We start from the raw sequence: 13,542 nt of genomic DNA, 5'->3' as shown, positions 1-13,542 counted from the left end.
GTTTCCTGCGCTTACCTCACACCTCCAAGTCATGAATTCAGGAGTAACATAAGTAATTGTGACAGTGGGAAATATCACATTCTCAAAAGGCCCATAGCAATGTGAGTCAGACCAGAAAAATAAGTTCAAAATATAAAATAATGAAAAATATCTTCACTAAGGCTCACTCATATTTGAAACTTTCCATGACCTCTCAAGCATAGAACTATACTATTTTTACAATTACTGACAAATTCAAGCCCATCTTCAAACTCATTTTTAGTTAAGTGTGACATGTCACTTATTGCTATACTTATTCTCTAGACACCTAATAAATAACCTCCTAATTTGTTTTAATAGTAGGTTACTCTTCGCTTAACTGTGGCCTGTCACAGTGTCGTCACCAGGCAATTGGACGACTGTTAATGTTGGATCCTGTTTATTATTTAACTAAAATAAAAACGCAAAGTACAAATCCAAGGTTTTGTCAGAAATCTGAGCTAAAATGAGGCTAAAGGTCAGCTAGTTTATAAGGTATGCACAAAGTCATGAAAATGTTCTCGAACAATCCATTCAATCACACACTAATGACTCTCCAAACATCAACTCCATCCGCAAAAAAGGCCCGCAAAGGATGTACTTCCTACAGCTTCTGCGGAAGCACAGCCTGCCACGGGAGCTGCTGAGACAGTTCTACACAGCAGTCATCAAATCAGTACCCTGTACCTCCATCACGGTCTGGTTTTGGGCTGCCACAAAAAAGGACAAATTCTGACTGCAACAGACAAAACTGCTGAACGTCACAATTTTTCCCCTTGCAACGCACAATTTTAATTAATTAGTTTATGTAGATTGGTGTATACAAAATATAATTGTTGCTATGTATTGCATTTTTATTGTTCTAGTACAAAAGTGACAGCAACTGCATTTGAAAAAAAATCTGATCTACCGGTTCTGAACTTTGACAACTTTACTCTCTCAGATAAATATCCTATAGGAGGGATGCGACAATGTCGGCTAACAGATGGTTTCACGTTGAAGTTCTTTGGTTGACTCTTTTTCCACTTTATTGCTGTACCCATGGTGGAAAAAGTATAAACAACAGTGTGCATTTTCCACCTTTTCTAGTCTTTTTGTCTCTACAGAAAGGACTACTCAACCAAAAAGGGTAAAATCCACATGATGGCAGGGCGGAGGTGGCAGGAGGGAGCAAAGCAACCAAAACAAACAAGCAGCGTGCAGGCACAGTCTGTCTCCCTCCGTCTTCTGGCCAGACTCCCATTGTCAAAACTGGCGGCTTCAAAGCTCTAATTCATTAAACGGTCCACTGGCCGGACACAAGAGGCCTGACACCCCTTTTAAACAGCCTAAAAGAAACACATCAGCTATAGCCCTCAGCCTGACCTTGTAGATGAACCTTAGTGTTGCTGAATCTGATGAGTAAAGCAACAGAGGAGGGTGTCGTCATGTGCAGGGTGGTTCTTGCATCTTCAGTTTACCCACTCAGTCTGCAAATCTCGGAAAATTTCTATGAAATGGCTGTGAGTGTTTGATGTATCGTGTAAAGCCATGAATCCATAAAAGAACACTCAATAAGCGACATGGCAGGTACCAAATTAAAAATGAGTGAATATTGGCAAAAAGATAAAATAACGTTCATCGGTTTGAACATTAAATATAATATAGCTTTGGATTGTGTTTATATTGAAGTTTTATATATTGGGGTTTGTAATTTTCCATCTACCCATTTTCTATATTACTTATCCTGCTGAAGGTCACAGGGAGTTGGAGTCAATCCCGTCTGATTTTGGACAAGAAGCAGACTACACCCAGGGAATGGTCGCCAGTCAGTGGTAACGCACATATAGTGTAGAGACAGTGAACCATTCACTCTCACATTCACAGATCACTGAGTGGGAACTCAACTGACACTGCCTGCACTGAAGTCAGGCAAATCTATTTTTATTCTGTATATCTCTTCTGGAAAGTTCCACTCTCTCTTTTGAGACTAATTTTACATTGTGTATAAAAGGCCATTTAACTTGTAGAGGTCTTACCTTTGCAGCCCTGCGCTGGTCAGGGCACTCAGGGTGCTGGCACACCACCCAGTCATCCTCCTGCACAGGCTTGTCATCTGAAACAAAACGAAACCAACAAATTCACATAATTGACACAAAGAAATCACCTAATATTAATCAAATTACACCTGTTTTCATGAACACCGATTTGTTAATGAAGCAGTTAAAAATACGGCCTGGACTCGCCAACTCTGTTTATGTAAGGACAGAGTTGGAGTAGGGGGCAGGAAGAGTGACCGAGCAGCAAGAGAGAGCAAAGTGAGACAGAGTAAACACAAACGGGGGGGGGGGGGGGGGGGGGGGGTTAGGGCACACTAAAGGGAGGAGATCAGAGGGACATGAATAATGAGTGACAGAACAGGAAGAAAAGGGAGCAAAAGAGAGGCAAGCTCTAGCTCCATTTGCTTTCACAAAGTGCACTGACTCCATGGTCCACGATAGCAAATCACTGTTATTAAATACACCTCCAAAAGCTACTCCACAAGTCAATATTGAGTGAGTGATTAACGGCCTTACGTTTACGTCTTGTGTGGGTCCGTACATGAGATAACATAAAGCCACATTTATCCACTTGGATAATAAAGGCTCACTTTGCACAAAGGGTGGTCAGAATATGTCTGTGTCACCTGTCCCCTTTCAAAAGAAGCAGAATACAATAGAGTATAATGTTTCTTCTTCTTCTTCTTCTTCTATTTTTTTTTTTAAGTCTCAGGTAAAGGACTTTTCAACAGGTCGCAGCTCAAACATGAAGACATTTTTAGGCCAAGTGGAAAAAAAAAAAAATAGAAGACCCGAGGCCTTGTTCCACATGAAAAGTCTCTCTGAGTCATCCACTTGGCCACAGCTACGCCAACAGGTCAAAGGTTCTCATGGAATGAGGGAGTAGAAACACTAATTGGTGCAGAACTCATGGCTGGCTGTGGCCCTGTTGGGAGGACGAGGGAAATCCAGTCTTCAGTCGACTTCAATCCATCCATAAATTTTCTGTACTGCTTAGCCTCAATATGGTCGCCTATCACAGCCACCTTCTGGGTGAGAGGCGAGGGTATGCCCTGAAATGGTTGTGAGCAAATCGCACTCACAATTAGACCTATGGGCAGTCTTCAACAGAACTATGATGCATGTTTTTGAGATGTGGGAGGAAACCGGAATACAGAGAGAAAAGCCACGCTTTCTCCCCCAAAAAATACGGTCTAACACTGCTTTTGGGCAGCAGGTTTCTTCACATTCCAGGAAAAGATGCAACAAAAATCTCCACCCCAAATAGCAAAAATGAACCTATTGATGGGTATTTGAAAAAATTATGAACTTGTTTTTTCTAGTGTAATAATAAGAATACTACTACTTAGAGTCTTGGAGTTATCCCATAGTGGAAGTCTATTCAACTTCTAATCATAGCTGATGTCATACTGTTCAATAATATATCTACTGTACCGCTAATGTTTGTTGTAATGCGGCACAGGACACTCAGGAAACTGTCAATTTTACAAATTAAATGTTTTAACAAGTGATTATCAAGCCCATTTATAATTCTAAAAGCTCTCCTCAATGTAGGCGAGGCTATGAATCCCTTTTATGCATTATTATGCATTACATCCGCTCAGTACAATATGTTTAAACCTGTAAATAGAGCACCTTGAAGACATGGATTAATTCTTTTCTGTTGTGGTGATACTTATAGATAAGTGTTGCACCTGCTAAATGGAACAAATCTCGCTAAATTTCTGACATACATAAATGGACAGTGCCCCCTTCTTCTCAATGACTCTCCATCTCTCTTTCACTCACTCATTAGAATTCCTCAACTCAGCAGTGCTGATGAAGCCAAAACCTAACACAAGCTATACGCGAAGCACACGTGACAGTGCACAATGAGATCGCACACTAGAGAGACAGTGGAGAATCAAATCTATGCCACTCGCCGTAAAATGAGGTATTTGCCAATGGAAACTATTCTTTTTACTCATGTGTACTAAAACAACAGGTGGATTCCTGGGGAACTACAGTGAATATTTGGCTAATCTTCCTTTTGCAATGCAAAAAGACAATACAAGAATAAGCCCAAGAATAAGCGACTATGTGACAAAATGTCATTGTTATTATTATCTGTAGACTAGTGTTGACATCCACAACCAAGTTAGTTAACGTGGTCATATTAGCATTTTTTAATGCAAAAAAATGTGGAAAAGTTTTGATTTGGTTGCGTCAAGATAAACCAAGCGTTAGTTTAATAAATATATTGGTTATCTGTGAAATGAAAGTACATGATTACTGTAAATGGCATAAATGGCTAAAGATCTGCAAGTCTAAGCATCTATACTTTCTGCTGGATTCTAGGGAAATACTTGTAAAAACATTTTTTCTCCCAAAAAAAAAACAAAAAGAAAAAAAAATGAAAGCTGATTGTTACCAAACCATATTCTGAAAATGTAATCAGATCATTAAAAGGTGAACCATCAAGAGTCCACTGGAAAAGAAAAAGGTAAGCTGTTATGCTGGCTTTTGTCCAAGCTTTCTCAGGAAGTTCATTCCAGAGCATGCTACCTTAGGCTAAGGTAATGTGAAAACATCGAGGCGTGTATGTTTACTTGGCAGAAGCTGTGACAGGAGGATGTTTGGCCATCATCCTTTCCCCACGTTCATAGGGAATGTTAAGAATGCCACACACTACTTGATGTTTTACAGCACACTGGGATGGAACAAGCTCATTACCTCCCCCAAGGTGTTTTTATTCATCATTGTATGCTTGTCAGCAAGATATCACAAACACCATCTGCAGAGCACTAGTAAACAGGGGAACTGAGGGGTCAAGAGCAAAGAAGAACTAATTGCCCTTCTCCACACAAGTCTCCAGGCTTTATTCCCTATTGATGCTTTTCCATTGGCAAACAAAATACCGACTAATACGATGTACTCTATTGTGTTTCAAGCATGTCAAACTGATACCATATGGGTAACCTGCCGTATACCACCGCTTGTCCCTCATTGGCCAAGCAAATTTGTCACCCCTACTTGCGTTGTAAATTTGAGAAGAGCTAGAGATGAGAAAAACAGACGTTAACTCACACTTGCTATGACTTAGCAATACAGTATTACACCCCCATCCCTTCTATGTTGCAGGAACAAGTATTCTTACAAACCTCAGTCTCCTCTCACATCAGCATATGTACTCCATCTACTTACCACGGACAACAGACTTCTTCTTTTCCTTTCGGCTTGTCCCGTTACGGGTCGCCACAGTTATGTGTCACCTTTTACATCTAAGCCTATCTCGTGCATCTAACACCCATTGTCCTCATGTCTTCCCTCACAACATCCATCAACCTTTTCTTTGGTCTTCCTCTCGCTCTTTTGCCTGGCAACGCCATCCTCAGCACCCTTCCAACAATATACTCACTCTCTCGCCTCTGAACATATCCAAACCATTGAAGACTTTGCCCTTCATCCTTCTGTCACATAGAACACCAGACACCTTCCGCCAACTCTTCCATCCCGCTTGGACTTGTTTCTTCACTTCCTTACCACACTCACCATTGCTCTGTATTGTTGACCCCCAAGTATTTGAAGTCATCCACCCTCCCCATCTCTTGTCCCTGTAGCCTCACTCTTCCCCCTCGACCCCTCTCATTTACGCACATATATTCTGTTTTACTTCAGCTAGTCTTCATTTCTCTCCTTTCCAGTGCGTGTCTCCATCTTTCTAATTGTTCCTCCACTTGCTCCTTGCTTTCACTGCATATCACAATATGATCTGTGAACATGTTGGTTATGCAAAAAGCGTTATAGAGGATTAATACACAAAATATAGTATAGGTCTGGAATTTTTATTTTTGTTGTTGTTTTCTTCCAACCCTTTGAGTTCTGATTTCCTTAACAGAACACAAAATGGCCCTGTCTATTAAAGCAATAACATCTTGAGTTTTCCTCCTTGAATGAAGAACTAACATTTTGAATACAAAAGAGATTTGGCTGGGCTCATGCCTTTCAAATTAATTTAACAACATTCAGCAAGCCATGAATGAAACTGTTCTCTCGAGCAATTTAGCATGAACAAGGGAGTTTTAATTTACTTTTCACTGTTTTGTTTAAGTGGGTGATATCATTTGAGCTGAAAACGAAACTTGTGAAAAAAAAAGTGGGACTTCACATAGTCGCTGTCAACAGTTCAAAGTTTAAATGTATCCCACAATAGACATTTATAATTACCATCATCCAAATACTTGAAAACATCCATCCATCTATTTTCTTAGCCACTTGTCCTCACAGGGATCATGGGTGGTGCTGGAGCCCATCTCAGCTGCCAAGAGGCAGGAGGCGGGGTACACCCTGAACTGGTTGCCAGCCAATCACAGGGCACATGGAGACAGACAAAAGTCCCATTCACAATCACACCTAGGGGCAATTTAGAGTCTTCCATTAATGTTGCATGTTTTTGGGACGTGGGAGAAAACCGGAGTGCCCGGAGAAAACCCACGTAGGTACGGGGAGAACATACAAACTCCACACAGGCAGGGCCGGGATTGAACCCTGGGCCTCAGAACTGTGAGGCCAACGCTTTACAGCTGCGCCAGATGTGCCTCCAACAAGTCACTTCCTTGTTTTGATTCAAAAGACATATTCTACCATGTCTCATTTCCCAATAATTCCAAGAATAATTATGACGAAATATACAAAACAGCATTTAGGATGTTTACATCAAACACAAAATAAATAAAGTCACCAGAGAAAAAGTGGGAAAGGTTAGACATCACAAGTTTGCTTTCAGGTCAACTTGCTGCCACAAAGGAAATTTACCTTTAAGTTTGCATAGTGGTAATATTTGGGTAAGCAAAGCATACAGAGAGTAAAGGAATAGTCTTGAGTGACACTACTGCAGTGTGTAAGTGTGCCCATTGTACACAAATTACAAAGGGGATAGGTTTAGAATGTTGAATATGAAGATATAAATGTTGGGAGTGAGAGATAAATAGTATATATTAGTATATATTAATAGTATATAAAATGCACTAATCAAAGAAACTCTGTCACATTCGTCTGCCAAAGAGCTTTGCGAGTAGCAGCCATCATACTTAAGATGGCTGGAAAGTTCCAACAATTCCAGGCAGACTGGCAAGGAGGTTGGTTGAGGAACATTCCTTCACAGCCCTGTGTTATCACATCCCTTTTACTAATAGGATGAATAAGGAAGGGCAGCGGAAAGTGGGTGCCCCTGTGCCACATCACATGCAAAACAAAACAAAAAAAAGCAGAGACAGGACACGGGTTTTTCAGTGCAGCTCTTCATCTTCTGGGGCAGTAAATATTTCATCTGCGTGTTGTGCCTTTCTTTGCGTTCATGTGGGGTTGTCATCATGCCAATTGCCTGAGCAATTTCCATAACGGTTGGGAGAAATGATCTTTCCATGATGGAGATGAAATACTCGCCTCAAAATAACAGTGTTGGGAGAAAAGTATTTTAAAACGGCCAATGTAATAAAATTAAGTCATGTCTGTTGCAAAGTGTGGCATCATACTAACAAAAATATGAATCACAATATGGCACAAGTTTGACAAATGTCTCATAAAGTAATAGTGTCTGTGTATAAAACATTCAACTAACATTGAAGCAGAACAGGAAAAGTCAGAGTAGATGTAAAATATTGACCACATTGAGTGCCGATGACGCACAACTTTTTTGATGCCAGATGTTCCTACTGACACAAGTTTCCCATTTATCCAGGCTTGGGACCAGCGGTGGAGATTTCTAGGGTGTTGGACCGATGGCAAGGATCTGATGACAGTGAATGGTGACTGTTGCATCAAAAGGCAGCAAAACTAGGCGTACCACAAAACTATGAAAGTCCAGAATGTTTGTAGGATTTCACCCTCAAAAGTGCCTTTTTTTTTTACCTCTTATGGGAGGTTTGGTGACCCCCAATTTGTTCAGATTTTGGAAAAATAAAATTTCCCAATGGAAATAATAGATACAAAAAATATATATCCTTCAGGAACAAGCTGTTACCATAAAAAAACGAGTTAATTAAATTACTGTCACAATTAAAACATCAAAACACTAACTGGGTGATTTTACATTCAATAAGTGTAAACACATATGACAGCATTTTGATTGCTTCCCTTCAAAAAACTCCAGGTGTCCAGCATATTCTTGAAGCTGCTACTTCCTTTGGAATAAATGTTAAAGAAATCAAAACATGAGCATAGGTACTGATTTGATGCTTTCTAAACCAAGAGAAGCTGAGGTGTTGCTGACATCTATGAAATTGTTTTAAACCTTTGTGCGACCTTAGAGGCATCATTTTTCAAAAGATTTTGAACAAATTTCCAACTGTGAAACATCGCCTTGAGGCGAATTTACAATAAAACTCGAAATGTCTTTTTTAAAGCACAAGCAAGCACACATTAGGATCAGTTGCTTAGCTTACCATACAGATCGTGGATGGCATCCAGGGAGGAAGACCAGAAGTACCGCTCTATTCCCAATTGGGAGCAAGATGATGAAGGTGGCTCGAGCTCATAAGCGCCACGCTTCTTCCAGTACAGGAACATTCTGTCGACTATAAACTATATTCACTATAATCTATAGATATTAATGACTCAGCTAGGAGTCACCTGTGGAGCTGCTGACCAGCCTGTGCACTCTTCTCCACAATGAGCTCATCTTTCAAAATAATAAACTTGATAGTTCAAACTTGACTTTAAATGCCTGCCAGTCCATTAATTCCAAATATCCACCCGCGCCATGATCTCATGTAGTAGAGCTGCCAACAATTGGTATCAAGCTTCTTGTTGCACCTCCAGCACAGAATCCAGAAGAAGCTGCTCCCAAGAAATCGAGTCTAAGTCTCGCAAGTTAAGAAAAAAAAATTGTGGAATCAAATGATGCAATGATAAAAGTCACTCCCCTATGCTTCCTCCTGTTGAGACATCCAGTCACCACCTTGTCAGACTCAGAAAGATTCAAGAGCAATTCTTTCCGCCGTTGCCACTCTCCATGCAACTCGACCCCGTCTGTGTCAAAGTTTCCCCAACTGTACAACACTTGTGCAAGCCGAGCTGCTTGTGGAGGATGTCTTGGCCATAGGAGGGCTTTTAGGGCCCACGCCATCAGACAAGTGCTCTATTCATGAAGGGGTGAGATACATGCTGGGGCAGTCTGGGGCAATGGCTTTTGGACTGGACCTCACAAAGATCTCTTTCAAACACTCCTCCTACAGCCAGAGTGGACTCTCTTTATATTTTGCACGAACTGTAAAGGTCTCACATATTCTGCATTAATTTGTGTCTTTGCCCTTTAGATGTATTCATCTAATGAATAAGCTTCCTGTGTGCAGTGAACAATGCAAACGTGCAAATGAAAGGCAAGAGATGATGATGATGATGATAACAATGATGGATTGAACCACTCTGACGATGCCAACAGGTTAAAACAAGGTGTAGTACGTAAACATCTGGTCGACACATACGGGATATTCAGAACTGTGTTCAAATATTGGTTAAATGCCTTTGTCAGAGTTTTACTCTCAACAGGGAGGACAGAAAAAAAAACGGTAAATAGCAGGAGATGCAATTATCAATCAGTCCATTTTTCGACCCGCTTATCCTCACAAGGGTCGCCACTCGCAGGAATCCTGTAGCCAATCCCGGCTATCATTGGGAAGGAGGTGGGGTACTCTCTGAACTGGTTGCCAGCCCATCGATTAGCACACAGAGACAACAGTTGCACTCACAATCACACTGTGGGGTGATTTAGAGTCTCAGATGAAGGCGTGTTTTGGGGATGTGGGAGGAAACCGGAGTGTCAGGAGAAAACCCACGCAGGCACGGGGTAACCATGCAAACTACACATAGGCAAGGCCGGGATTCGAACCGTGGTTCTCAGAACTCTGAGGTCAACTCTCTAGCTAGTTGTTCCACTGTTCCATGAGATGCAATTAGAAAAAAATATTCCAGTACAGACACAGTGACAGTACGAGTGTGAATACTAGTCTGTCCCTTCATATGTACGATTTACGAATGGCCAGTCCAGGGATCTACCTTTGCTCCAAAGTCAGCTGAGATAGACATATACTGAATATGGATGGTTGGAAGTTTCATGGTTACCCAAGACTTTTGCACAAAACTAACATTTTTCCAGTGTTCCTGAGTGACGCATTTCTTCCGCACATCTAAAAACGAGAGAAGGAATACTGTGAGATGGAGTCTGGCCGGTCCAGGCAAAGGGAGGGACACAGTCACATGCAACGACCAACATGTCCAATTTTGGGATGAGAAATTAGAGGGTAGGATGGGAGCAGAGCTTGCTGTTCAGCTCTGGGCTTTGCAGACATATGGTAATAATCAAACGCAGCTTTGGGCATGAGGCTTCTCTTTTAATGAAGCCAGCAGATGTGCAGCACGAAAACTGGGCTGCCAATACAAGGGCCAATTTCCACCTCCTGCAGTAACAAAAGAAGAGTGTGTGTGTGTGTGTGTGTGTGTGTGTGGGTGGATGGGGGGGGCATTATTGTGGAGAAGGTAGAGGAGGAGACATTAGGCAGCCTCGCTTTCATCATCAGGTCACCCTTTCATAAAAACGCTCCACAAACACACACCTGCATGATGTTCATGCTGGATTTCTATCTGATCTCACCCACACGAGGTTTCCATTAGAAAGACAAACTCACATACATTTAGGGACAAAGAATACTTTAACCAAGTGTACAGCACTACACTTGTGAAAAACATTTGCTGCCTGGCGTTTGCAGGCCGAAGTGAGACATGACGCTATAATTCCTAAATCAAAACCCTCGCTAGCCACGGACAAGAAATGCAATATTCTGGAAAATGTGCAATCACAAAAACTTGTAATATGAGAAATCACACAAGTACATTATTAGTGCCAGTACCAGCTATTACTGCAACAAATGATAGCTGATGATAATAGGTAGGATAGGCTCTCGCATCCCGTGTCCCTCGTGAGGATAAGCAGGTCAGAAAATGGATGCACTGTATTACAAAAGGGTGATTGACAACCAAAAGGATCATGGGGGATGGAGTTGGAGGCAAACTTTGACAGCCGAGAGAAAACATACGTATGAACGAACGCACGCACACAACTTCATTTCAATAAAGTTTCTTGGGGCTCGTGGCAAAGAAAGATTAATAAACTTGCAGAAAACACAAATGAAAAAGTTGTACTTTTCCAGTTTTGCTGCTCTAGCTTGTGACAGCGCCAGTGTGATACAATGACAGTCGAGTGTCCAAGAGAGCAGCTCTATTGTCCCACACAAACCCAGATACAGGAACTATGTCATGAGTAAAGATTGACGTCCCTCCTACTCAAATCGTATACCAGGAAAATGCTCCAGCAATAGCCAATGGGACAAACAACTCCATCGCGCCACACAGGAATTTGGGGAATCTAGCGCCATTTTTTTCCTTTCGTATCCTGAATTTCCTTCATAACTAGAGACAACACTTTTCCGAGTAGTCATTTCATAACCTGGAATTTCATAAGTAGAGGTACCACTGTATATTCATCTATGTGAAGACACTAATTGTGTTCGTTTTGTCTCACAACAATTATTTTACAAGGTAGAAAATACATCAATATGTAACACTTAAATCTTTGCATTTTGAAATAAACAATTTTACAACCAATGTTGTACCTGAATGAGTTCAATGTATGAAAATTCAAGAACTAGTTCATATTTTGTGGGCAAGTGAATTCAACTTGGGTCATTTTTGCCTGTTGAACGTGACTGAGAATGCGCTCATTTTGGCATCAAAGAAGGGCTTTAGAAAGAACGTTGTATTTGGATACCGAAGCTATATTTGGCAACTGATTCAATGCGGGGACAGCCGCCATTCGTGACAGGCGCATCACAGCTGCATAAGAACGTGAGGTGCGTTCAGGGACACAGAGTAAATAGGAGTGAAAACCCACAGAGGCACAAGGACACCATGAAAACACCACACAAGTGGAGCAGGGTTTTGAACCACGGTGCCTGGAACTGTCAGGCCAACGTGCCGCCCAATACTGTACATATTGCAAAAAAATATATTACTAGGAAAATTATTTGTATCGGAATGTTTTAGCTAAACCTCTGTACAATCACAAAGGAATTATTTTGTTCATATAGTCAGCCACAGCTGTGATGAATGCAAAGTTCATCTCCTTTCACCATTGTTCCTTTAATACTGTGTTGTGTGTTTTTGCTTGCACATTAAGAATAGAAGTCCTGGTATTGTTTTAAATTCCTCGTTTTTAAAAAGAGACTACTCATGCACCATGTTTGGGCACCATATTGGTGACACCTGACACAAAGCAAGGTCCAAAAAGGCACACTATGCTTTGATGAATCATGTGCGAAGAACGGGTCCATGAGATCTCTTAGAGATGAACTACAGTACAATGGATATTGTTGTTCCCATATTTTCAAAGAATAGAATGAATAAACATACCCTAAATTCCGTGAAATGTCCATTTTAAAAAGATTATGGCCGTTAACACTGGTGATACAAGGTAATATTTGGGCTCATCTTGGGATGAAAAATGTTCTGCATGAAGATTTAAGAAAAACAAATCAAGAACACCTTTTGGAAAAGTGTCACGAATCAATGGGCCACAAAAATAAGAAGAGTGACAAAGAGGTGTTTGTGGGGGGTATTAGGAGGCAAGGAGTTAAGATCAGCGTTCACTCGGAACTATGTTTGGGGGGGGGGAGTGATGGGAAAAGAGAGAAGGGAAAGGGGAAAGGCCTCCATCTGTAAGCAGGTTTATGGCGATGACTTCATTGGTGAATGAACACAGTTAAAGTGATACTGAAGTGCAGAGTTGACAACACTGCCTTTTCAAGCCCCAACCCTAATGCAACACTTGCACTACTTGAAATCGGATAACTATTACCTCATGTGAGCCAAGGGCAGCAAAAATAAATATCGCGAAATGATGATTAGTTGTTTAAAGGCACTAATGACTACTATCAGTGTCTGGTGAGTGTGTTTCTTTATAATCACCTATTTGGGGTAATCTACTATGTGTGGGTCTTATACGGCTCGAAAGAGCATCTGATTTGGCCGTACATGCATTTCTTAAAACAGATAAAACCTTAAAGACACTTTATGAAAGGCAAAGCAGATTCAATTCACATATCCACATTAAATATAAATATAGTACGCATACCAATTACTAATCTAAATTCAAATTTCCACCAAACCGTCCAGTCCAGTTGAAGGTTTGGAAGGGGAAATGTCTTGTTTTGCCCGTTTAAGCCAGGATGATTAAAGCTGCGTCAGCAATTTCAGTATATCCAGTACATTGTAAGGCGCACATTAATTAAACATAAACCTGCAAACTAAAAGATACAAAAGGAGGACATTTTAGCGTGTGGCTCTTTTCACATTATGAAAAGTTTTCTTCCCATTCTGGATGTGTCTTCCACCACTCACTTTTGACGACCAACCAGTTCGCTTGGTTCCTCAACGAGATTGTGGCGAAGAGTTG

General features: G+C 41.1%; 1 protein-coding gene across 3 annotated transcripts in view; it reads right to left on the bottom strand.

Annotated features, from left to right (window-relative positions):
• Positions 1-13,542, bottom strand: part of plekhg5b (pleckstrin homology domain containing, family G (with RhoGef domain) member 5b) — a 75,858-nt gene that overhangs the window by 51,871 nt on the left and 10,445 nt on the right. For all 3 annotated transcript variants that reach the window (XM_061838831.1, XM_061838802.1, XM_061838811.1), the window contains one exon: positions 2,037-2,113. Coding sequence is in view for 2 of the 3 variants with exons in the window: in XM_061838802.1 (XP_061694786.1) it covers positions 2,037-2,113 (77 nt within the window). In the remaining variant the exon portion in view is untranslated. The remainder of the gene's footprint in view (positions 1-2,036; positions 2,114-13,542) is intronic.

The sequence above is a fragment of the Syngnathoides biaculeatus genome, chromosome 2 (assembly GCF_019802595.1).
Source record: "Syngnathoides biaculeatus isolate LvHL_M chromosome 2, ASM1980259v1, whole genome shotgun sequence".
Lineage (NCBI taxonomy): Eukaryota > Metazoa > Chordata > Actinopteri > Syngnathiformes > Syngnathidae > Syngnathoides > Syngnathoides biaculeatus.
The sequence above is the reverse complement of the archived record's forward strand: the minus strand, read 5'-3'. Positions and strand labels throughout refer to the sequence as shown.